We start from the raw sequence: 23,121 nt of genomic DNA on the forward strand, positions 1-23,121 counted from the left end.
GGGGGAGAGCGGTACCAATCTCCCACTCTCAGTTTATTGGACTACGTGCTGATTAGATGAGTAGTGACGGTTAAAAAAGTGTCAGGCTAGGCTAACATAGATTAATATCATGGCAACCGCCCGTGAAAAAGGGCAAACCATTCACAGAGAAGCGATGGAAGTATTATAAGACCAACATCCGCTGCGAGTAGAAGTAGTATAGACAACATTTTTAGGGCGACTTAGTAGCAGCAGATCGCCAAGCGCCCGGCTGTGGTGGGAGCCCCTCCTGGCCGTAAAGGCGGTGGAGGGGCCACGCGCAAACAAGTCGTGCGCTTACAGTACATTTGTGTTTTGTACTTTTGTTTTTGTTATATTGAGCTTAAGTTACTAATGCAAACGATCTGAAATTTTAAGATGTTATTATGAGATGCTTTATAAAAGTATGTCTAAAGGGGGGTTTTATACTTAGCAGTGAAAATAATAATATCGAATGTGATGGATATGACGAACCTGAAGAACAGTCTTTACGTAGTGGAAGTCTTGGCGGGGAATGGGATTGAGGACATGGGAGCGGAACTGAGTCGTTTAGATTTACTTCAGAATGATCTAGATACATTTTTATGGATAAAAAAATCAAACAAGGGAAGGAATAGCCTAAGGTTGACGGATATATACGTCTGCCGCCCACAAGAATACTCAAGATTATTGGCAGTGTTCATATTTTGTGATTATCACTCATGGCGGCAGACGGATATATCCGTCCACCTTCTGTTTTTGTGGGCCAAAGATGAATATATCCGTCAAATTAAATTTTATTTTCTTCATAACTTTTATAAAAAAAATAGTTCAGCCCTAAGGAAAATCTTTCTATGGTCCATGAATTATTTCAAGTGAAATAAATACAAAACACAACCACTTAAGTTTTTAATTTTTGGCAAAAATAATTAAGCTCCAGCCCTTCATAGCCCTGGAAGGGTTAGGTTTTTTAACGCGCGTCATGCGCGCAGCGCCGTGCCGTGCCCCGTTCTGCGTGTTTGTTTACTTATTTGTGACGGAACAAGAGTATTTTAGTAATTCTTTACTTTATTTTAAAAGAGAAGTTGTTATTTTTGTGTTCCAACAAACTTCCGAAACAAATTAGTTTGATTACCTTATTTTACCCAAAAGGGATTGATGGCGCCAGACATTTAAAAATATCATACATTTAAACAAACTGACATAAATACAAAACATATATTTATAACATTGGCATGTGGATAGGCGGATCAGTCAGAAAATTCTGGTAAATTGTAAATGGTGTTTCGTAGTTATAGTATTTGAGCTTTCGTACGTTAAATCATGATGACAGTATCCTGTCTCTTATTTTAAATGCCTTTGATCGATCACCCAACTGACTTCAAGTATTCTGGATTCTGGCTCTACCATGACGTCTCTTTTAGGCTATGGTAGCTTTTGAAGGTACATGTGGACGTTAGGTGTAAATTATTAGTAATTAAATTTTGTTTGTAAAATAATAGTTATTCTACAATAATTTATTTCTAAAATGGCTGATCTGGATGATTTCTTCGCAAAAAAAGATAAGAAAAAGTCGAAAGGAAAGAAATTTACCACGGCAGATGAAATTGCTAAAAAGCTGGAGGAAACTGGCAAAAAGACAGAAAAGTCTAAAAAGGAAAAGACTTTACAAAACACTACTGGTCCAGATGGAGAAGAAAACGGCACAATAATTCAGGTAGTCTAACATACTTTACCAGAATTAAAACTTAAGCTATTAGGTTGTAAAAAAATAAGGCCAATAGCCTAGTTTGATGGTTTTATGGTTAAGGACCATAATGAAAGTCGGTAGTCTATTTCCCCTCTGTTCTACATTCTCTACTCTACTATTGGTGTTAGACTTACTAGGCTTACCATCTTATGTTATTGGATTACTGATCCTATAGAATCAAATGGCGTTTGACCATAGTTGTAACCTGGCCCAGATAAGGATTTGATGACTGCTGAAGGACCTATCCTATGTTTGGACAGTTACCAGTTTTGCCTTCAAACATGCCATATCCTTGGTTAATCTTATGATTCAGCCAAGTTAAATACATTTTATCAGAAGGCCTTATTTTAAAAAAAATTAGCAAGTTGCATGGGTAGGCTTATAAACTTAGTCAAATATTAAAAGTTGAGTTATTTGATGCCAGGAGACAATGTTTTTTAATATTCATGATTAACATAGTCTACAGTGACAGTTAGCAGTCCTTATCAAATTAGGTTATTCTGTGGCAAACCCTTATCTTACTCTATGGTATTGAATCGATTGTTACAATTGATACAAGAAGTTTAGGTTTTGAAAGTTTGGTTACCTATTTACTGAATCGATATTCTACTTTTATTGATTGATAATCTGAGGGAATCAGATAATCAAAGTCAATTCTGTCAGGTGGCAGGGACTTATTCGGTGTGAATGATCCAAGTGATTTGCAACTTATTCTGTCAAGTAACACACCAGTGATTTTTAGATACTTTAACCCTAGCAGTGGCCAACCGTCGCCTGGTGACGGTATGACGTTGATGCTTAGAATGGCCAATGTCGTCTGGTGACGGTATGGGCCGAAATTTTTTTAACGGTAAAAAAACACTTACAATCAACTCAGATGAGAATAATATATATACCATTCGAAAGATCACATTCTGAACTTTCATTTGATTACATAAACAAACCCTGTAGCAGGTATATAACAATGTCACGACGATTAGAAATCAAATGAAATTTTGGCGCGGTACGACTTTTGCAGCCGACACTTGGGAACTGGCAAAACACGTCTTGTTTGGCATTACCCTGCTCGGGTAATTTTCGTCTTGGGATGTTGCGGGTGGTACTACTGGATAGCCATTGATTTTATCTTCATTGTGGTAGTGATATTTATAACTAAATATTGATTGCACAATCGGTACGATTTTATGAAAACAGCTGTTTTCGAAATTTCTAACAAATGGCCAACAGTCGTCTGGTGACAGTATGGAAAATACGAATTATATACAGTGAAATTTATTATTACTAGTCATATATTATATCATTTTGAAGAGGAAGAAATTTAGATTCAGAGAGTGGCAGCCCTGCACTCAGGGTTATTTCTGTATGCTCGCATGTAGACGACAAGTGAGTCATTACTGCTACAGTCTGTCAGCTGTCTTGTATTGCCATTGTTTGTTTGTGTTGTTGCCGGTAATAGTTTTATCCGCAATTTATTACTAAATGTTATTAGTTCGTAGTGTTAGTGTTAGTGAAGTGTTGTGTGTGTGTATAACAGTAATCTTCATGCATAAATATTACTGAATTGTGTGAAATAGTGTTCATAAAAGGTTGTATTTTGTTAGCATCATGTCCTAAAATGACGATTCTGACATTCAGAGATTGTTGTACCTATATAATGATATACCCAAGGTGTTATACATTTTTATAAAGGTAAATGAATACACTACAACATGTTTATAATGTTTTGGGGGTAAAAAATTTGGTAAAAAAGTTATAGCCTATACTAAATAGGCCTACTACTGTATTTTGTTAGCATCATGTTCAAAAATGACGATTCTGACATTCAGAGGTGCTATATATGCTATATAATGATTTACCCAAGGTGTTATACATTTTTATAAAGGTAAATGAATACACTACAACATGTTTATATTGGTTTGGGTGTAAAAAATTTGGTAAAAAAAATATATAGGCTACTAAATACTGTACACTCCATTTTCTCGAAATGCGCAAAAAATTCAAAACGTTCTCAAATTGATACATAATCATAGGTGAAAATAACTTTTTACCATCATACTTATGACTTTTTTGGATTCCTTACTTCATTAGCTTTACAAATATGTAGGCTACATATCATCAGCCTACATAATGTTTCACAACACAATAAACACTGTAGGCTATAGTTTACACTTATTTGCGGTTTTGCGGTTATTGTATTATTATGTCCCTATTACGTAGCTACAAAAAAAAAATATTTCTAACATGTTATACATTTTTATGTAGGTAATTGAATACACTACAAGATTATTATGTTGGTTTGAAGTAAAAAAATTTGGTACAAAAGTTGTATACTAAGTACTGTGAATTTTTTTCTCGAGAAATCGCTAAAATATAAAAACATTATTTTATATACGTATGTTTATAGGTAAAAAATTATTTTTACCATAAACTTTATGACTTTTTTGGATTCCTTACTTCATTAGCTTTACAAATATGTAGGCTACATATCATCAGCCTACATAATGTTTCACAACACAAGCAAGAAGCAAACACTGTAGGCTATAGTTTACACTTATTTGCGGTTTTGCGGTTATTGTATTATTATGTCCCTATTACGTACCTACAAAAAAAAATATTTCTAACATGTTATACATTTTTATGTAGGTAATTGAATACACTACAAGATTATTATGTTGGTTTGAAGTAAAAAAATTTGGTACAAAAGTTGTATACTAAGTACTGTGAATTTTTTTCTCGAGAAATCGCTAAAATATAAAAACATTATTTTATATACGTATGTTTATAGGTAAAAAATTATTTTTACCATAAACTTTATGACTTTTTTTGATTCCTTACTTCATTAGCTTTACAAACATGTATATATCATTATTAGTATACACATATATTATAGAACTTTTTACAACATAAACTAACACTGTACGGTTTTCAATTTTTTCGGTTCTCCGTTTGTCATTATATTTCGCCCCAAAATCTTATTAAAAAAAATATTTTCCTAACATGTTATATATTTCTATGTAGGGAATTAGATTGTCTACAAAATGTATATAATGAATTTCCCATAAAAAAATCCGTAGAAAAAAAATGCAGAAGCCGCTTTTGAAATTTAAAAAAAAAATTCAATTTTTTTTATTTTGTTCACTTTACCGATAAAATACACTGTCTAAATCATTATGATATTACTATTTCTAGATTTTCCTGTTCTTTCCGAACAAAATGAATATGAGGTTGGCTAGGTTTACTTGTACGGTTGAATTTTTACGAATTTTCAAAAAATGGTCTGCAAAATCGCCAAAATGGGTTGGCCATTCCCCACTTCTAACATTGGCCACTGCTAGGGTTAATACTTCTTTAACCATCATCATTAAATTGTGCTCTAAACCGCGTTTTTAAATTACGTGCTTACAAATAGCCTATTATACCTACAAGTAAAGCCAATTCTTGGTAGCCTAATAAAGTAACTTAGGCTTAGTAAATGCATCTTGTGTACATTTTGTGTGCATTTTGTAGCACGATAGACTATCATTTCATAAATTATCGCCTCCAAACAAAACTGCTGTTACATGATTTTTAATAAAACAGTTTTTCCATTGGATAAAAAAAAATGAAATGTGGCAACTAGGTCGGTACCTCATAAATATTATGTAGCCTAAATTCAATTTTCTTAGGAGGCCTATGTATAAAACCTACTGGCCATAACCTAAAGCCACAAATTTATCAATTGAATCAGCTGTAAGCTGGCACTTTCTAATTGAGGTGATTATTGTTCGTACTAGGCCTAATTATCAGCAGTTTGCATCAAGGTATTCAGCAGTGTTGTAGTTGGGTCTTACTTAGGGTGATACTAAAGACTTTTACAGCCATTTTAAACTTCTGATCGTCAAGATACCGATACCTAAGAGGAAGTTTGTTGGAGAACTTGGTGGTGAGGTTGGGAAGAATTTGAGCGTTCCGCTTAGTGTTGTTGATCCACTGCTTTATGAAGTTTCAGTATTTCAGCCACTTCTGTCGCATGATTTATTCAGGGTATCAGCTACACTTTTTCTGAGGCACTACATGAGAGAGCAAGCCATGTGGTGACATGGGCGTGGTCATTCCAGTCTTTTCGGCTGACCAGCTGATAACCGAAGAGTTAGGCCTATACAGTTACTATGTTCTCAATGAACTCTCTTGAGAGGATGCCAAAGGTTCTCTGGTTTTGGCTCTATTCAGTTGGAATTTTCTGAAACCACGTTTGGGCTTCTTTTCTTAGACCTGGATTGTGGTTAAATCTTTAGACTCTGTGAGATACATGCCAGGTGGTGAAAAGAATGGTATCATCCGCAAATAATATAGAACTGGTGTTCATTGCTTTCATTGTTAGGACCAGGATAAAAGAGGACCCAGCACAGATAATTTGGGGACCCCCTGATTTACCGCTAGTTCTTAAGGTTCAGGTACCGGTACTGGGTGTGGTGGTAGCGCCAGGTATCTTCCCTTTAAACAAATCCTTTAATCGTTTATCAATATTGGTTCCCATTTCATATTTGTGTGAATTTTGTCATATGTACTGTAATTGACATTTATATGATAAGCATTAAAATTTACGGTTAAATTGTTGAAAATATTGGGCTAGGTTTCAGAGGTGTTGCATTTTTGGAGCAAGCTACAATTAAACATGTTTCGACTGAAATTTATTGATGTTTTACAATATCATAGGGCCTATTTATATAATTTTTATTACTTTTATCTCATTGAACATTGATATTTAAATGTTTCTCGACTACCCACCAAATGTATTGACGTCTTGTGATGTTAATAAACAAACAGTAATTCAATTTAGCAAGGCTAATTTTTAATATGGAGATGTAACTACCAGATTGGTACGTTGCATGTCCATATAGCCTAAGTGTAATTTTTTGCTGTTGAAGCTGTCATATCTCAATATTCCATTGCTGCTGTTTATGTACCTATTTAGATATATTTTGCCTGGTTATGAAATCACTATTGCTTCTTGCTGCTACTACCTTTATTTAGAATGAGATTAATAGTGCTAATCAATCTATAAGTTATTAATTCAATGAAAGTGGAAAGTATTGTAGATTATGTAGCCCAAGCTTATGGTAATTTAAACTCAGTTTATCGAAAGTAATCACCATTTTCTCAGTCAACTGAAAGAAATAGTATTGCTTGTAACCTTAGAGGAGAGAAAAAAAGTTTTTTACAAAGCAAAAGTGCAGCTGTTCAAAACATGGGCTCAAGTAGTCCTTTCTATCCCTAGGGTTAAAAAAAAGGAGTTCGGGTCTAGGGTCTAGTGCATCAGCTTTACTTTTTCATACTCTTAAACTGCACTGATTTACTGAAGAAAATAGTTCTCGTTGATTTATGATCGTAATGAACTATTATTCGTATTGAATAGCGTTTAACGTTACCTTGTCAATATTCAGGCAAGTTTATTGAAATGTCAAAATATTTCAGTAAATTGGGTACCTAGACCGATGCTTTTAGGTGTTGAATGAGACAACTCAAATTATTTAAAATACTTAAACGTACTCATCACAAAATGTTGTTAATTAATTGATTATGATACAAATAGTAATATGAATTAGGCTAGGATTTCTTATTGCATTGGTGGAGTAATACATTTTGCATCAATATACCAACGACGGTCATAATATGTATATTCCTTTGTTTGGCTATAGCATTGAAAATAAATCTATGGTACAATTTATTGCTGATGATTATAGTCAGTTTACTTAACGTTAGTAGGAGAAAAGCCTGGGAAGATATTTTGTGTGAAGCAACTTGTAAGCCAAATAATTTTAAACATGTAATTTGCAAATTTGTTTACAAAATTGTTTTGATGAAAAGTATGGTTTATCACACATACTGTAAGTCTGTTTCTCTTTGTATGTCGTTGGAATTAAGCTTCAAAATGAGCCACTTAAGGAACCATTGATGGAATTTGCTAATTTAATATAGGCCTAGACACAGACAGGGGACTCCTAAGCAGACTACTCATTAAAGTCACCTTAAAAGTCCTTAAAAGGCTAGCGGCTATCTTGGATAGTTTCAAACAGTTGCTGAAGAGTTATTTACATACATAACAAGAATCATTACCAATAATACTCTATAACTACCCAAAGTAAATAAAGCTATTTTTCACCACTCTTTCCAATATCTAGGACCAAAATACTATAATTATCTACCACTTCAAATAAAGAATAGTTTGAATTTAAGGCAGTTTAGTAAAGCAACGATAATTTCGCTTTCTTCTCAGCATCTCATAAATTATATCAATAATATTTTGTTGTAATACCAGTAACTTTCATTGTTTATAAATACCAGATGTCAGGGAATTGCCATCACATGCTCAGTTCAGGCGAAATCCAATGTTTTATAACAGATAAATTACAATGTCATCTTAACTGATAAGTTAGTATAAACAAACTGGTTACACTACTAGATCAAGTAGCCAGTCATATTTCTCTGCATCTTATTTATTGTTATATTGTGGTTATTAGTGGGAAATAAACTTCATTTATTCATTTATTTGTATCATAAAAAATACTTTTTCAAACACCAAAGTGATTATAATTTAAATATCTAGGGCAGTATACTATGAGATTAGAAATTTTCTTTGTAGTCCCTATTCAATTGTTTTCCAAGGGAGTCCTTGGAAGCTAAAGGCCATCTTGGATTTGCCCACCTGTGATGATTTCAAACCTTAGCCACTTATTATTATCAGGCATCTATTATTAATTTTGAGTTATTTACCATCTGAAATTTTTTCAAATACCAAAGTGATTGTAATTTTAATATCTAGGACACTGTGGGATCAGACATTTTCATTTTTTTTTTTTTTTTTTTTTAGTTTTATGAGTTAGAACGTCTAGGCTCCAAGGACTCTTAATACTGCAACAATACGATATTATTTTTGTTAATTGGGACTATTTGCATCAGTATACAAACAGTATAGAAAAAGAGCAATTTTAGCTTTGTGACACTGACACATGTACTGAAGAAACCAGTAAAAACGTTCTTCACTGCAACCCTTTTTTCAGGAGGATGAATGGAGGGATTTTGAAGAAGAGAAAAAGGATTACACGGGTTTGAAGATTCAGAATATTACATTAAACGAGCAGGAAAATGATGAAGCTGAAAACGAATTGGATGAAGACGATGAAGGCGGTATGGAGGAAAACGAAGCTGGTGAAATGGTTCCCCGAAGGAAAGCTACGGGTCCGTGGAAGGTTCCCCAAATGCCAACACAAGACAACCCCGCTGGTGAGTGTTTGTGGATTACGCTTCTTGCTTGGTAAATAAATTGTTATTTGTTTGAAAAACATCACGTTATCTTATATGACTTGGTAGATAAATTGTTATTTGTCTGAAGGACAGAAACGTGTTATCAACCATGGCTTGGTAAATATATTTTGTTTTGTTCAATGGAAGGCTCTAGGCCAGGATTTTGAATTGTAGAATAAGGCGGATAGCAGCTAGCTTACTTTGAAGAAGTGTAGTTAGGCCATAGAACCTACAGAAGAGACAGTGTGCACACAATATTTTGTCCCCTTGGGGATTGTGTCAAGTGTATAGACAGTTATAGATAAACCCTATAACTTTCTCTAGAAATATTGTGTGCACACTGTCTCTTCTGTAGGTTCTATGGCCTAACTACACTTCTTCAAGGTAAGCTAGCCTCTATCTTCCTTATTCTAAAATTAGTCTTATACATTTTTCAAAGAGTCAGATTCTTGAGCTACCTGACATTCGAGCAAAAAGTGATTATAAGCCTATTTTGTGTGTATTGACAAATGTATTTTTTGACGATGCCTATTGCATTTTGTACAGTGCTTAAAAAAAAATCTTATTTCATTTCATCTCATCTCATTTCATTTCATTAAATAAATTGTTATTTTTTTGAAGGACAATAACATTGACCATGACTTGGTGAATAAATTTAGGCTATTTGTTTGAAGGACTAAAATGTATTTAGCCTATCAACCATGACAAGAATGGTGCGACTACCAAGGCACTTCAGGTTCATCCTGATTAATTCAAAAGTAGGCTTTATTACTTACGAGAAAATACTATGTTAGTTTCATTTTTATAATTGAAGACTTAAATAGGCCTACTTATAATTGTAGTAGAACATAAAAACAAATCAATCGGAAGCAAATCATCACCAAAACCGAAAGAGCCATAGAGCCAAAAAGTTGATTGCAAAATTGATTGAACTTTTAAAAAACATTTTAATACTTTGTAGAATAATTTAGTGTCAAGGAACCTTGTGTTAGGAGTTATGTACAATAATGCTTCGTCTATTGTGTTTGAAGAATTTAGAAGCAAATACTCTTTGGTTGATCCTTTTATATTGAACAATGTTATTCTTGCATTAGTATGAATGTGTATTTAATCTTGCAGATTCTAATCAATAATAATTTTTGTAAGCTTATCTATGAAGATTGTTCTTTTGCAGAATCCGAGAAGCCCGCTGAGGAGGAGGTAGTTAGAGCTCCATTGCGCAGCGGAGGCACTGTGAGCGGGGGAACCTACATCCCACCCAACTTGCGCAACCAGCCACCCCCAGTGGCATTCTCAAGTAAGATCTTTTAATAAGGTCCTAAATACCAATATTTCTTAATTACCGATAATATAAACTATTATGACTTTCAGGACCTCTTCACGAATAATAAAATTGTTTTCGCTTTAAAGTTAGAACAAATTTTAATAACCTTTATTAATCGCCACCATAAGGATCAATTGTGTGAAAGATTAGAAAATAGACGGGCATTCATAACTGCCTGGGAATTCGGGAATTCAAAGTTTAAACTGTTAAGACAATTTTGATTAAGAAACTAAAAACAAGTAATTCACTAGTGATGTGTCAAACCTTGATAAAATGTTTGAATTGATCTCCTGTTCATGTTATGTCAGCGTAAAGAGTTTTATTTAGGCTATTTATTTATTTGAAACAAATTGAAAAACATTTTTACAAAGGTCATTTATCACCATGCTGCAAAAGCCTAATATGGCTTGTCTGCATTTCATTAAAAGACTGGATATCCAAGCACAAATTTCTAATCACTTCCTCACTTACATAGATCAGTGTTTGTGTCCTCCTTATCTCTCCAGCCCCTTTATCACAATCATCATGAAAGTCACTATACTAAACTTCAAGTCAGAGTGAGGCAGATTCATGGGTGAACCAGTCAACCGCACTAATAGTCTTATCCCTTGAGTCTATTGTGCGTGCTTGGAGCTGCTTGGGCAGCCGGTGAGTCATACTACTGGCTCCACTATCTCTGAGCAATATTTTTTCCTTGAAGAAAATATAAAAATCTGATGGTATTAATGGACATATTTTAATCTCCTGATCATTTTGATACCAAATTTGAAGAGAATCGTGGAATTTTTAAAATTACACTGTACTTTGAATGTAACCTTAAAATTCCACGATGCTCTTCACATTTGGTATCAAAATGATCAGGAGATTAAAATATATTAATTAATACCATCAGATTTTTATATTTTCTTCAAGAAAAAAATATTGCTCAGAGATAGTGGAGCCAGTAATGACTCACCAGCTAGGTCACCGGCTGCCCGAGCAGCTCCAAGCACGCACAATAGACTCAAGGGATAATACTATTAGTGCGGTTGACTGGTTCACCCATGAATCTGCCTCACTCTGAATTGAAGTTTAGTATACAACTCAGCAGCTAATCTACTTTGCTATTTCACAATAATTCTCTTATTATGGAAAAAATCTGAAAAAACAATTTGCTATGAAAAAATAAATACTATGGTTATTCTTTGTGTTCACAATATGTTATTTATGTTATCAACTCTGTTTATTTTATTACAATTTTCTGTTTTTCCTTTTAATTTTCTGAATTTAAACTTATTTTGCACTGATAAATTCATTTCAGTATTTGTTAGATGAGGTTTATAGTATATTAGATACATACAGTACTCCTGTTTTTAAGTCAGAGCCACAAGTCTCATTTTCGATTCAAACAATGCATAGATTAGATGTATTTGTTTAATTGTAAATATGGTAATACAGATTGGAGGCTATAAGAGTGTTATACTTAGTTGTTTGCTACCTTTCTTCCATTAGTATGCTATTAAATTTTTTTGCAAAAGCCCGTCGTTAGGTTGGCCTGGGCTCAGCTGAGTGATGCTTTCTTGGAAGACAATAATCCAAGGAGATTAAAACCACTACTGATCTATTTTGTTTTATAGGTACTCCACTGTGCTTTAAAAAAAATCACATTTTAGGACAAGCGGTAGTTTTTACATTATAATTTTGTTTTAGGTTTAAGAAACCAGAAATCTAGAGCGGCACCGGACGTCAACAGTGAAGCCATGTTCCCCACACTCTCAGCGGCTACGTCAGCCGAGCCCAGTGGAGCTTGGGGACGCAAGTAAGTAGTCTCAGATTTGTTAGGTAATAATGGTAAAATGTGTTTATGAAATCTATAAACACTTACATCAGATACAACATTTATGTTATAAAAATTATTTGAAGAAGAGAAACATTTATATTTTTATGTTCCACCTTGACATCCTAGGATTTAGGCTCTAGCCCTGAACCGTTTCATATCACTTCAGGCTATGTTTTAGGGTCGCAGAATTATCTTATAACTTACATAAAATCCATCGGTGTTTGGTGGGATTTGAACTTAGGCCCTGGGAGACTTAAGTCCTGTGCTTTACCACTAAACCAGCTAGCCCCCAAACTGTTTCTGTTGGAGAATAAATTAATCAAATGCCCAATCTGACCTTCAAACTATCTGTTCCTTGTCAATTCCCTAATATTTGAAAGCATCTCAATGCATTTGTTGTACACTTGGGGTTTCAAGTTTGAAGCAGAATGGAGGCCGATTCAGAACACACTGTAATGCTAAGTTTAGCCTGTAGAACTCTTATCCTATTCCAGGTAATGTTGGCAAAAATAATAGGTTGATGATTCATGTTCGGAAAATTCTAAGCCAATAATATCTGGCAATAATGGTTTGGCAAATCTGATAAGGCAATATTTTAAAAACATCCTGTATTTCCCTGTAAATCCAACAAGGAGTAGGATGACCTTTGAGTTGTTTAAGTGGCCAATATTGAAACAATTCCGTAAAATTTTAAAAATGTAAAATTTTGTGGTTCTTTGACAATTAATTGTGCAATTTACAAAAATCCTCCCATGTTAAAAAATTTTGTTATTTCATTATACATTTCAATGAAAATGTTTCCTCCCAATAAGTGAAACCTCTTGTTAAGTTACTTTAGGCTTTTAATTTGTAGCTTTGTATACCATTCGTTACAAAACTGTGTCCCAGTTGCAGTAATCGTTGACATACGGATGTCCCTGTGAAAAGATTTTTCTATCAATTAAAGAAATCTTCAAACATTAAGTAATTCAGAGTTTTTCGCTTCTGTCAACATTTGACTGTAACAAAAATGTATAGGCCTATAAATAAGAGACTAAAAAACTATAGAGCTTTGTATACAACTTAAGTTTACACCCAAAATAAATAATGGTGATTCAAAGTTCTATAATTTTATCACTGAACACATTATTATAACTTAGTGTCATATAGGCTAATGAAACTTTGTCATTGTTTTTTTAAATATCTGTATATTTTATATTATTTTTGTAAAATACTATAATTCAATTAGTTATTTTAATAAATTAGTTAATCTTGATTTTGTATTTTTAGCAAATTTTCCCAATAGAGAATGATCTATTACAGTAGATCTCATGGTAAGGCCTTGGACTGATTTACTTTCATTTTGATTTCCCCAAAGGCTAAGAACGTCATCCAATCAAGACGATCAAATTCATATGTATTTGTTACAAGCAAAGTATTAGTATATAATGCAGGCTTTCTATACAATGACTGAAGCTTCTAGGCAAAGTAGGAAATAGAATAGGATAGGATTTTATACACTTTGACTAGGAATTGTGTATAGGCCTAAAGTCAAAGTCATCTTTATTGTCACAAAACGTTTTTTTTAAATGCTCTGTCACAGCCAGACAAAACAGGTGACATTGTCAAACTATACTAAAATAAACTAGCTTATATTGGTAAAAATAAATACATAGTAGGTAACAAAACAAACAATTCACATTGATTTGTCTTCGAGAAACTGATCAATACTATAATAATTCTTTTCCAACAAAAATTCAAAAATTTTTTCTTTAAAAGATACTAATCCTATTATAGATTTGTAGTACCCAGGCAAACTTGTTAAAACATCTTTTACCCATATAAGAAGGTGTCCTTTCCACAAGATTTAATCTGTGTATAGGATATTGAAAATCTGTATGAAATCTAGTGTTATAATTGTGCCGATTATTTTCACTGTTGAGTTTTTCAAAATTTGATTTCACATACAATAAACATTTAAGAATATACAAATTAGGGACGGTTAGAATCTTTAGTTCTTTAAAAAGTTGTTTGCAAGAATGTTTTACGGGTTTAAAAGTCATAATTCTAAGTATTCTTTTTTGAAGTTTAAAAAGTTGATACGAATCAGATGTGACGCCCCAAAGCTCTATTCCATACTGTAAAATTGACGAAAATAAAGCGTGATAAATCATTAGTCTAGTGTTTAAATCAACAACATTTCTTAAGACCAACATTTGAAAACATACTGAATTTAACTTTTTAGAGGTGTTATGAATGTGATTCTTCCAATTCAGTAAACTATCTACATCAATTCCTAAAAATTTAGCTGTGTTGCTAAGATTTAGTTTTTCATTATCAAAATAAACAAAGCCTTCAAGATCGTCCCTACACTGTGCAGTTTGAAATTTTACTATTTGTGTTTTAATGTGGTTCATTTTTAAACCGTTTACTTTAAACCATTTTGACAGATCTTGAAGAGCTTGATTCAAGGCTAAACTTAGTTCATGACTGTCTTTTGATTTAATGATGTCGTATCGTCAGCATATAACAACAAACTAGTTTTAACATTCTTAGGTAGATCATTTATGTACATCAAAAACAATAACGGTCCTAATATAGAGCCCTGAGGCACCCCCATAACAATCTTTTCCCATTCAGAAGCATACTTAATGTTTTCTTTAATAATAACTGTTCTTTGAAAGCGATCGTTTAAATATGATTTCAACCACAAAATAACTGATTCTGAGAATCTATATGAGGATAATTTATCAAGAAGAATTTGATGGTGTACACTATCAAATGCTTTGGATAGGTCACAGAACACGCCAATAGTGCTCTGTGACCCATCCAAGCTCTGTGTTATTGAATTTACAAAATGAGCCACAGTGGAAGTGGTACTTCGATTTTTCCTAAAACCAAACTGTTCATCAGCTAATAAGTTATTAGATTCCAGAAAATAGGACATTTGATTGAGTGCAATTTTTTCAAATATCTTTGAAAAAGAAGGCAGGACAGAAACAGGTCGGTAGTTATCTGAATTACTCTTAGAACCTTTTTTAAATAATGGCTTCACCTCTGCATACTTCAAATGATTAGGGAAAGTGCTATGGTTTAAAGTCTGATTGATGATTATGGACAATGGCTCAGCAACAAACTTAATTACTTTTTTTATCATAGTAGTTGAAATCCCATCCCAACCAGCCGTTTTTTTATCGCTTAGTGACTTGACTATTTTGATAACTTGCTGAGGTGTAACTAAACTAAAGTTAAAAATTGGAATATCAGGCCTATGTGTGATTGATTTTTTTACTAGTTCCATTGCCTTACTCTTGGAAAAATTTACCCCTAAATCCTTCCCTACCTCAATAAATTTAGAATTAAAGTGACTTGCAATAACTGTGCCATCTGAGGCTAACTTGCTATCAATAACTAAATCAGGAAAAGAATTATTGATTGGCTTGTAACCAAGTTCGGCTTTAACCACAACCCATGCTGCTTTAGTCTTATTACAAGCCTTATTTATATAACTACAATTATACATTTTCTTTGCTAGGTTACAAACAGATTTAAAAACTTGTTTGTACATTTTTACATAGCCAATAAAGTTAACATCAGTAGAACTCTTAGCTAAGTTGCTTAACATTCTTTTCTTTTGACTAGAAATTTGAATACCTTGTGTTACCCATTTTTTATTTACTACTTTCTTTTTAATTTTAACAGGTTTGAAAGGGAAAGATTCCTCAAAAATTCTTTCTTTGAAAAGAACCAAAAAAATTATTACTGTTTAGAAAAAGGTCGTTATTTTTTGTAGTATTCCACTTCATTTTGCTGATAGAGTTTATAAAGTTATTAATATTTCTTTCAGAAAAAATTCTTTGCTTAAAAGAAGTGTGTAATTTTTGTCTATCCTCATCATTTCCCTAATCTTAGGCATTCTATAGATTACCCGTAGTAGTGTCAGCAAAGTATAGAATAAAGATATTTGAAAAAATTGTATTTAACAGGATTGATTTTTATTTGTGTATGGTTAGGTTAGTTTATTTTAGATAAGTAATGCCGAACAAGCGTAAAAAAACAGATGGGTAAGAAGTCTTAAAAAGTCCTACACCAGCGTATTTAATACTTCCTTAAAACAAATAACTTCTTGATCAGCATCGTACATGTTATTATATTACCTGAAAGTACAAAAATAGTCAAATAACACTTGTAATAATATATTTTTACTTATACTGTCAACTCACAAGACGGTAAATACATATAAAAGATGGTAAGCCGTGATCGATTTCGGTTGGACACTCCAATCATCATCAGACCCAATAGACGAACCTGCGAGTAAACAGTATAAGTGTAAATATATTATTAGACTAAAAGTGTTATTTACTCGCTTTACACATTATATTTTTCAAACAGTTACTATAAAGAATAGAAAAAAATAGTCTTTCAAACACTAAACAACACGTTTTAGGTTAGGTTAAATCCAAGTGTTGAACCTAAAGCGTTGAAGCTGGAAACACTGCACTAGCTGATCATAGTCGTACAGTAGTAGTAAGTGTTGCCAACTTATTTTCAACCCTACACGTATTACATGCCTAATAAAAGCACGCTGTTTTGTGTTGTTTGGTTGGAATACTGGTGTGCGGCAAAAAATGGTCAGCAAAAAAGTGTGACAAATTAAAGTAAGTAAATGCAGCAATTAGCAACTTTCTGTACTATAATCAGTGCAAGGAAGCCCACTTTGTCAGGTGACTGTAGGAAAACAATATTGTGTTTATGGCTAGGAAAGGTTTGGTTAGTTTATTTTAGACTAGTAATGCCATACAAGGGTACAGAAGGTTAAAAAAGTCCTACAACGGCATATTTAATACCTTACCTACATTGCTAACAGGCATTCTATAGAAAGACTAGGTAAAGTATATAATAAGCTCTATTTCATACTTTGCCTGGTTGATTTTAGGAATTGTATAGAATGTCTGATTATCTATTTCGCCTGTAATATATATATAAATGTATTTGTTAGCACAACAACTAAAGTAAAACCAACCCGATTTTGAACACACTATACATTCCTTGCAGCAGGAAACGTAATTACCCACTAAATTTGATGTTATTTAGGGCTAATTAGGGAATAAATATCACAATTTTTAGAAAATATTGTAATGAAAATCCAGCCATACTAATGAAAAATTTGCTTATTTGTTATTGGGTTTACTGCAGCTGGAGTATTTGGACTTAAAATATATCACATATTAAATTCACAGACTAAATTCAGGGTGCTCATGTGTTATATTACATACTTTAATCATGGTGTAGTTGTATTTTCTTAATGGATTCAGTTTTTCTAAATCCTTTTTGGGCTTTAATGGTACATAGTTAAATGTGATCATACAAGGTACAAAAAATTATAACAAATGCTTGTGCATGATTAAAAAATAAGTGTGTTGGTAATTTTTGTAATATCACATTAAACATATAGTTTTTGTATTTACCTAAGCAATCAGATTCATATTATTTCTAAAAAAATATTATTAAATTGGTTAATACCAATTTATATATTCAACGTATTACGGTGGCTAACATCAAAAAGATATTATTATTACTATTCAATAATACCACCGGTGCCCTTTTCATAAAATACTAGTTTAGTATTTACTAGTCCATGGACTAGTAATACTAGTGTATTTTACAAGTCTACGTTTCAAAAACTTACTAGTGTAAAATACTAGTTACTAGTGTAGGGACTAATATTACTAGTGTTGACAACAAGTGTGTTTCATAAGGTTTTACTCTGGTAAATACTGCCATTTTCTACCAACCTCTATCCACCCGTATTATTTGTAGTAGACTAGTATTTTTTTTAAAGAGTGATATTTCATTACTGACATCATTGTAAAAATGAATTATTAATTAAGTTCAAGTGTAAATTGGTTCACGTTTGCAATCTTAGATAAACAATTTGTTTTGCTAGTGCTAAAATGAAAATTATTAGATATAAATTACAATCAATAAATGTGGTGAACTACAAAATTAGTGAATTTATGGATGAAAAATTGCCCAATTAGAATAATTCTATAAGCTATAAACTACGTAGTGTGAAAGTATTCTTTTACTTGAGTTAAATTTAATGGTTTTATCAACTATTAAGCTATAATAAAATAGCACGGAGAAAAAAAATTAGGCTTTGAGCAAAACCAAATTAAAACAGCATACCGTATTGCATACAAAGATCTTCAAAAATGTATCCAACATTGACAACATTTATCAGATTATTTTGCACCCACAGCTCTGGTTTTTTTACATTTTAACAGGAAATAATAGTACAGTAGACTCCCTCTTATCCGGACTCCTCGGGACTGAGACCAGTCCGGATAACGGGATTTCCGGTTAAACCGATGTCCCCATAAATTCGTTAAAACGGACTGTTTACTGTGATATTCGACTTAAATTTAGGAGAGCATTGTATTTAGACACGTGATCACTGGTCTCAAATCTTTCCCACGAGAACAGTTGTTTCAGTACTGCCCACTTCCTGCTGATCTAGTCCAGTTAAACCAATGTGCTGATGAAAATTGTCCAGTTAAAGAGATGCCATTTCCGCCAAGTGTAGACCGGTTAAACCGATGTCCGATTAAAAGGTGTCCGGGTAAGAGGGAGTCTACTGTAAGACAATTTTAAAGAGGAGTTGCATAGTATTTTCTTTAGGTGCTAATTATTTGCTTCCCTAAATAGCTAAAACCCTGTGATGTACTATCAATTTCGTAGGACTATAATTTTTTTTTGTGTTGGACTGGACTGCTTAATCATAAAAACAATACTTTTAATTCATTTAAGTATCCTGAATTTGTTATTCATAGTAATAAAAAAATAGATGTTGATTCGTGCTGTCATTGAAGTGGGAAAAAATGTAAAAGTTAAATTAATGGAATAAAAAGAATACTGAGTAGTGCGGATTTGAACCAGGGACCCACCACATGAGAGGCGAGAACTCTACCTCTGAGCTACGCCCTGCCAAAGCGCCTAGGCCATTTTTTACTATACTTGAAAACCTACATCTCCATTGCTTGTAACAGCGTTGCAATTATTTTTACATCAATAAACGTTTAGGCTTATTATTCATGGTTTGTAGACTCAAAATTAGAAAACCATCAAACAATTTTTAATTCAAATATTCTTATGCATTCGAATATTTGAAAACATAGGCCAGGGTACTTAACGTTCCAAATCCAAACAAAATGTCCTTTGACTACTTAATTACATTCAAAATTTGAGCCTTATTTTCGATACTCATAAGCTAATTTAGGTATAGCATTCAGTAAGCTTAATTTTATACGTCAGATAAAAAAAAAACTAAAAATCACAGCGTATGTGGCAGCAACAGATCAACTTCCACACAACTGTTGAGCGCCGCAACTAGGCCTACAACCGGTTACTACAATGACCGTGTTTGTTTGCGGCGACGCCGGCGGCGGTGGGTTCATTGATGAACATAAATAATAGCGGTTTGATAAATAATATGTGATTGTTTTACTTACATGTCTATATAGATATTAATTCAAAGAAGACACTGCGTCTCTACAGCTATTTACTTTTAGTATCAAATTAAAAAAAAATTAAAACCCTTTATGAAGTGTCAGAAAACCCATGATTGAGGTTGGAAATTAGTGTTGACAGTTCACTTGTAAAGTTGGTCATGTGACAAGTAGTTTTGGTCACGTGACTAGTAAAATACACTAGTATTTACTAGCGGTATAAAAATGTTCAAGACGGTGACACACTATCGATCTTTTCCCGAACAAGACCCCGAACCGAGCAGGGAGAAGGGAGGTCGAAGGGAGCATGTTCGATAGTGTGTCACGGGTCCGTACACCGATCCAGACGGCGAACCAGACATCAGGCCGAGCAGGGAGACGAGCACTCTGGAGGCGGTTTTTTGGCGAAAGATCAAAGAAAAGATCGGTCCGATGTACAAAGTGATGTACGATAGTGTGTCACGGTATACTTTGCCCCGTACATCGTCGCGAGCGCCGCACCGAGCGGTCGCCTGCGCTGGCGTTGATAGTTCTAATTTAATATGACAATTAAACTCTTTAATTGGCAAAATAAATAAATGTTGGGTAATATTTTGCCGTTATTTTGCGTTATTATGGGCATTTATGTTGTAATTTTGTGGTTTGTTTGGTCAAGGTTGGAAATGTATTTTACAAGTTGAAACCGTTATATCAATGTTACCAATAATGTTTACATTATTCATTCTGATAGCCCCTGGACTACGAATAATAACTTTATAGGCTTACCTCCGTCAGTAGTCCAAAATTGTGTCTTATTTCAACTAATGTTGATCAAAGCTGACATGTTTCGTTGCACTGCAACATCGTCGGAGCTTTACGTCAAAAACATCAAATTTAATAATTTAAACATCAAATCTCTAGAGTCTACCTACAACCGCTGCCGTGCCGTGTAATGATAGCGCTATCGTGTTATTTCGTGTTTAAATGTTCCGTGTCCCGTGTTGTATTTGATGTTTTTGATGTAAAGCTCCAACGATGTTGCAGTGCAACGAAACATGTCAGCTTTGATCAATATTAGTTGAAATAAGACACAAGTTTGGACTACTGTCCTGTAAGCCTATAAAGTCAATAATGTTTACCTTGAAGTAAGTAATTTATATTATACATAAATTCTTTCAAAATTAATATAAAAATAAATATTATTAAATACAATTAAAATTATCATTCTTTAACATGTTATTTCATGTTTTATTACTGTTTTATTATTACTGCCTCCGCGCTCTCACTCACACATGCTCTCCATCTCTCTCTAAACTCCCTTTTACCGCGCTCGATAGAACTTGGTCTTGGTCTTGTTCGGGGAAATATTCGGATTGAAATTTTGCTTAATATTTACCTCCCTTCTCCCTTCTACCTGCTCGGTTCGGGGTCTTGATCGGGGAAAAGATCGATAGTGTGTCACCGCCTTTAATGAAACACAAATTAGTAGGACAGGTAAATACGGGACTAGTATTTACTAGACTAGTAATTACTATACTAGTATTTTTATGAAACAGGGCTCAGGTCCAAAATATGTGTGTTTCAATAACAATGACATTGGAACATAAGGCAAAAACGTTGAAATACCTACATGTATTTTAGGTATGTTGTAGCTACAAATTCATTCTTCTTGTCATTATATTTTTGTTAGTACACTTTTATTTTTACCATTTAATTAATGCAATCTTTACCTCAGCAGTAGTGTAAAATAATTCATAAGCTGTAGGAATGATGAAATAGTGTTAAAGCATTGTCTTAAGTCTGAAACTATAAGATATATTTATGTTCCCATTTGTTCTTCCGTTTAGGAAAAGGGAGGAAGTTGGTTTTGAAGAAGTGAGGAACAGCAAAAGTCACTCATCACGGTACTCGGAAAACTCTACCAGGATGACTCCAAACAAGCTCGCTCTCGGGAACAAGTTTGCCTCTTTAACCGATCAAAGCTGAGTTATATTACAGCAATATCAACCAATTGTTCCAAATTTTGTTTAAATTTGAATTGTTTTCAACTATTTATTCCAACGACATTTTTCAGTTAAACATTCGCCATGAGTAAAGGGTTCCTAACGATTTGTAAGTATTGTCATATGAATGTGGGTATCGCGGAAGACCGGAGTTGTTCATTTACACCCAAGGCTAATGTTGCATTTTTTGTATTTGTTGAAAATAGTTTTGTTGTGCAATGCTTCATTTCAGCTGACCTCTCATGTAAATGTTTTTGATAGATGTACAAATCGTTTGGTTTGTCAAGATTTTGAAAATCTTGAAAAATTGTGTGTTAAATGATATTTTTACTATTATAGTCAGAAGCCTTTCTGTCTGCTCAATACGGCTTCTTACCATGCCTGTTACCTACATCGGTGTAACAATGCTTGCAATCTAACGAATAGAGAATAGCACTGTTTGTACATACACGTGTTAATTGAATTGTATGATACAATGTAAACGAGCATGTAAATGAGCATCACTGAATACCACTGACACATTTCTAGGAACCCTTCCATTTAATTTGTTTGCAAACTTTTCTAATTTTGAATATGCTTTAAGGCCCATAAAAATATGTATACTAGTGCATGTAAAATGATCTACAAATCTTTGGCACAAACAATGTTGTTCCCATTTTCAAAATGTATTTTATAAGCAATTACATTTTTAAAGTGGTTGTAAAAATGTATCTTGGGAAACGTTAAAAGTTAAACATTCTTTTTTTTTATTCTACAAAATAGTACCACAGCAAAAGGTAGATATCTAGATAGGATGTTAGATTTCTCAATGGAGTGGGAACCCCAGTTAAAGGGACTTTTTAAGGCTTGTTATTGTGTTGAGTGTTCTACCAATTAAGAATAACCAAAAGAGTCTTCATGTATTTCTCAAGGTTTTTTATTTTGTAATTATTCTGGTAATGTATGTACCCAATTGTATGTGGTTATTTAAAAGAAGCCACCCCAGCAAGCATGCTGTTCAGCAGTCAGTACAAATTGTTTGTGTCATCGGTTTCAATAAAAAAATAAAAATAATTTTTAACATTTTATATCTAAAGAGAAAGCATAACCGTGAAACGGTGGTATTTAGTTAATTTTTTAATTTCTTTATTTAATTTTGAATTCTTATGTTAATTTTTAAACTCTTATGTTAATTTTTAAACTCTTATGTTAATTTTTAAACTTTTATGTTAATTTTTACAATTTCAAACAAAAAAATATAGCCCACATTTGAAAATATTGTTTTGTACTAAGTCTTATATTTTATTTGTATATAATGAAACTGTGTGTTATTATAAGAACCTCAGTAGAGTTCTTTCAGTGTTAGAAGTCTCTAATATTCATGTATTTGTACTATTGAAACTGCACAAAATTATATACGATTTGTGTAAAAAAGAGACTGTTCTGGGATTTGTCAATTTTTCCTTATTTCATTACAATAAATTTTGCCTTGTGTTGAA

At 33.1% G+C, this 23,121-nt stretch overlaps 1 protein-coding gene across 1 annotated transcript; it reads left to right on the forward strand.

Annotated features, from left to right (window-relative positions):
* Positions 1 to 1,468: 1,468 nt before the first annotated feature.
* On the forward strand, positions 1,469 to 23,121 carry LOC128998593 (protein CDV3 homolog). Its single transcript, XM_054424801.1, has 5 exons — positions 1,469 to 1,714; positions 8,788 to 9,010; positions 10,206 to 10,328; positions 12,045 to 12,153; positions 21,488 to 23,121. Exons 1-5 carry the CDS (start codon positions 1,526 to 1,528, stop codon positions 21,624 to 21,626), a joined length of 783 nt encoding a protein of 260 aa, XP_054280776.1. The 5' UTR covers positions 1,469 to 1,525; the 3' UTR covers positions 21,627 to 23,121.

The sequence above is a fragment of the Macrosteles quadrilineatus genome, unplaced genomic scaffold, assembly GCF_028750875.1.
Source record: "Macrosteles quadrilineatus isolate MER2022 unplaced genomic scaffold, UCM_ALF_1.0 Scaffold_7__1_contigs__length_78375512, whole genome shotgun sequence".
Taxonomy (NCBI): domain Eukaryota; kingdom Metazoa; phylum Arthropoda; class Insecta; order Hemiptera; family Cicadellidae; genus Macrosteles; species Macrosteles quadrilineatus.

Coding starts and splice junctions, on each gene's coding strand:
- LOC128998593 (XM_054424801.1), top strand. CDS start 1,526: ATGGCTGATCTGGATGATTTCTTCGCAAAAAAAGATAAGAAAAAGTCG. Junction 9,011..10,205: donor AACACAAGACAACCCCGCTG/GTGAGTGTTTGT, acceptor GTTCTTTTGCAG/AATCCGAGAAGCCCGCTGAG. Junction 12,154..21,487: donor AGTGGAGCTTGGGGACGCAA/GTAAGTAGTCTC, acceptor TCTTCCGTTTAG/GAAAAGGGAGGAAGTTGGTT.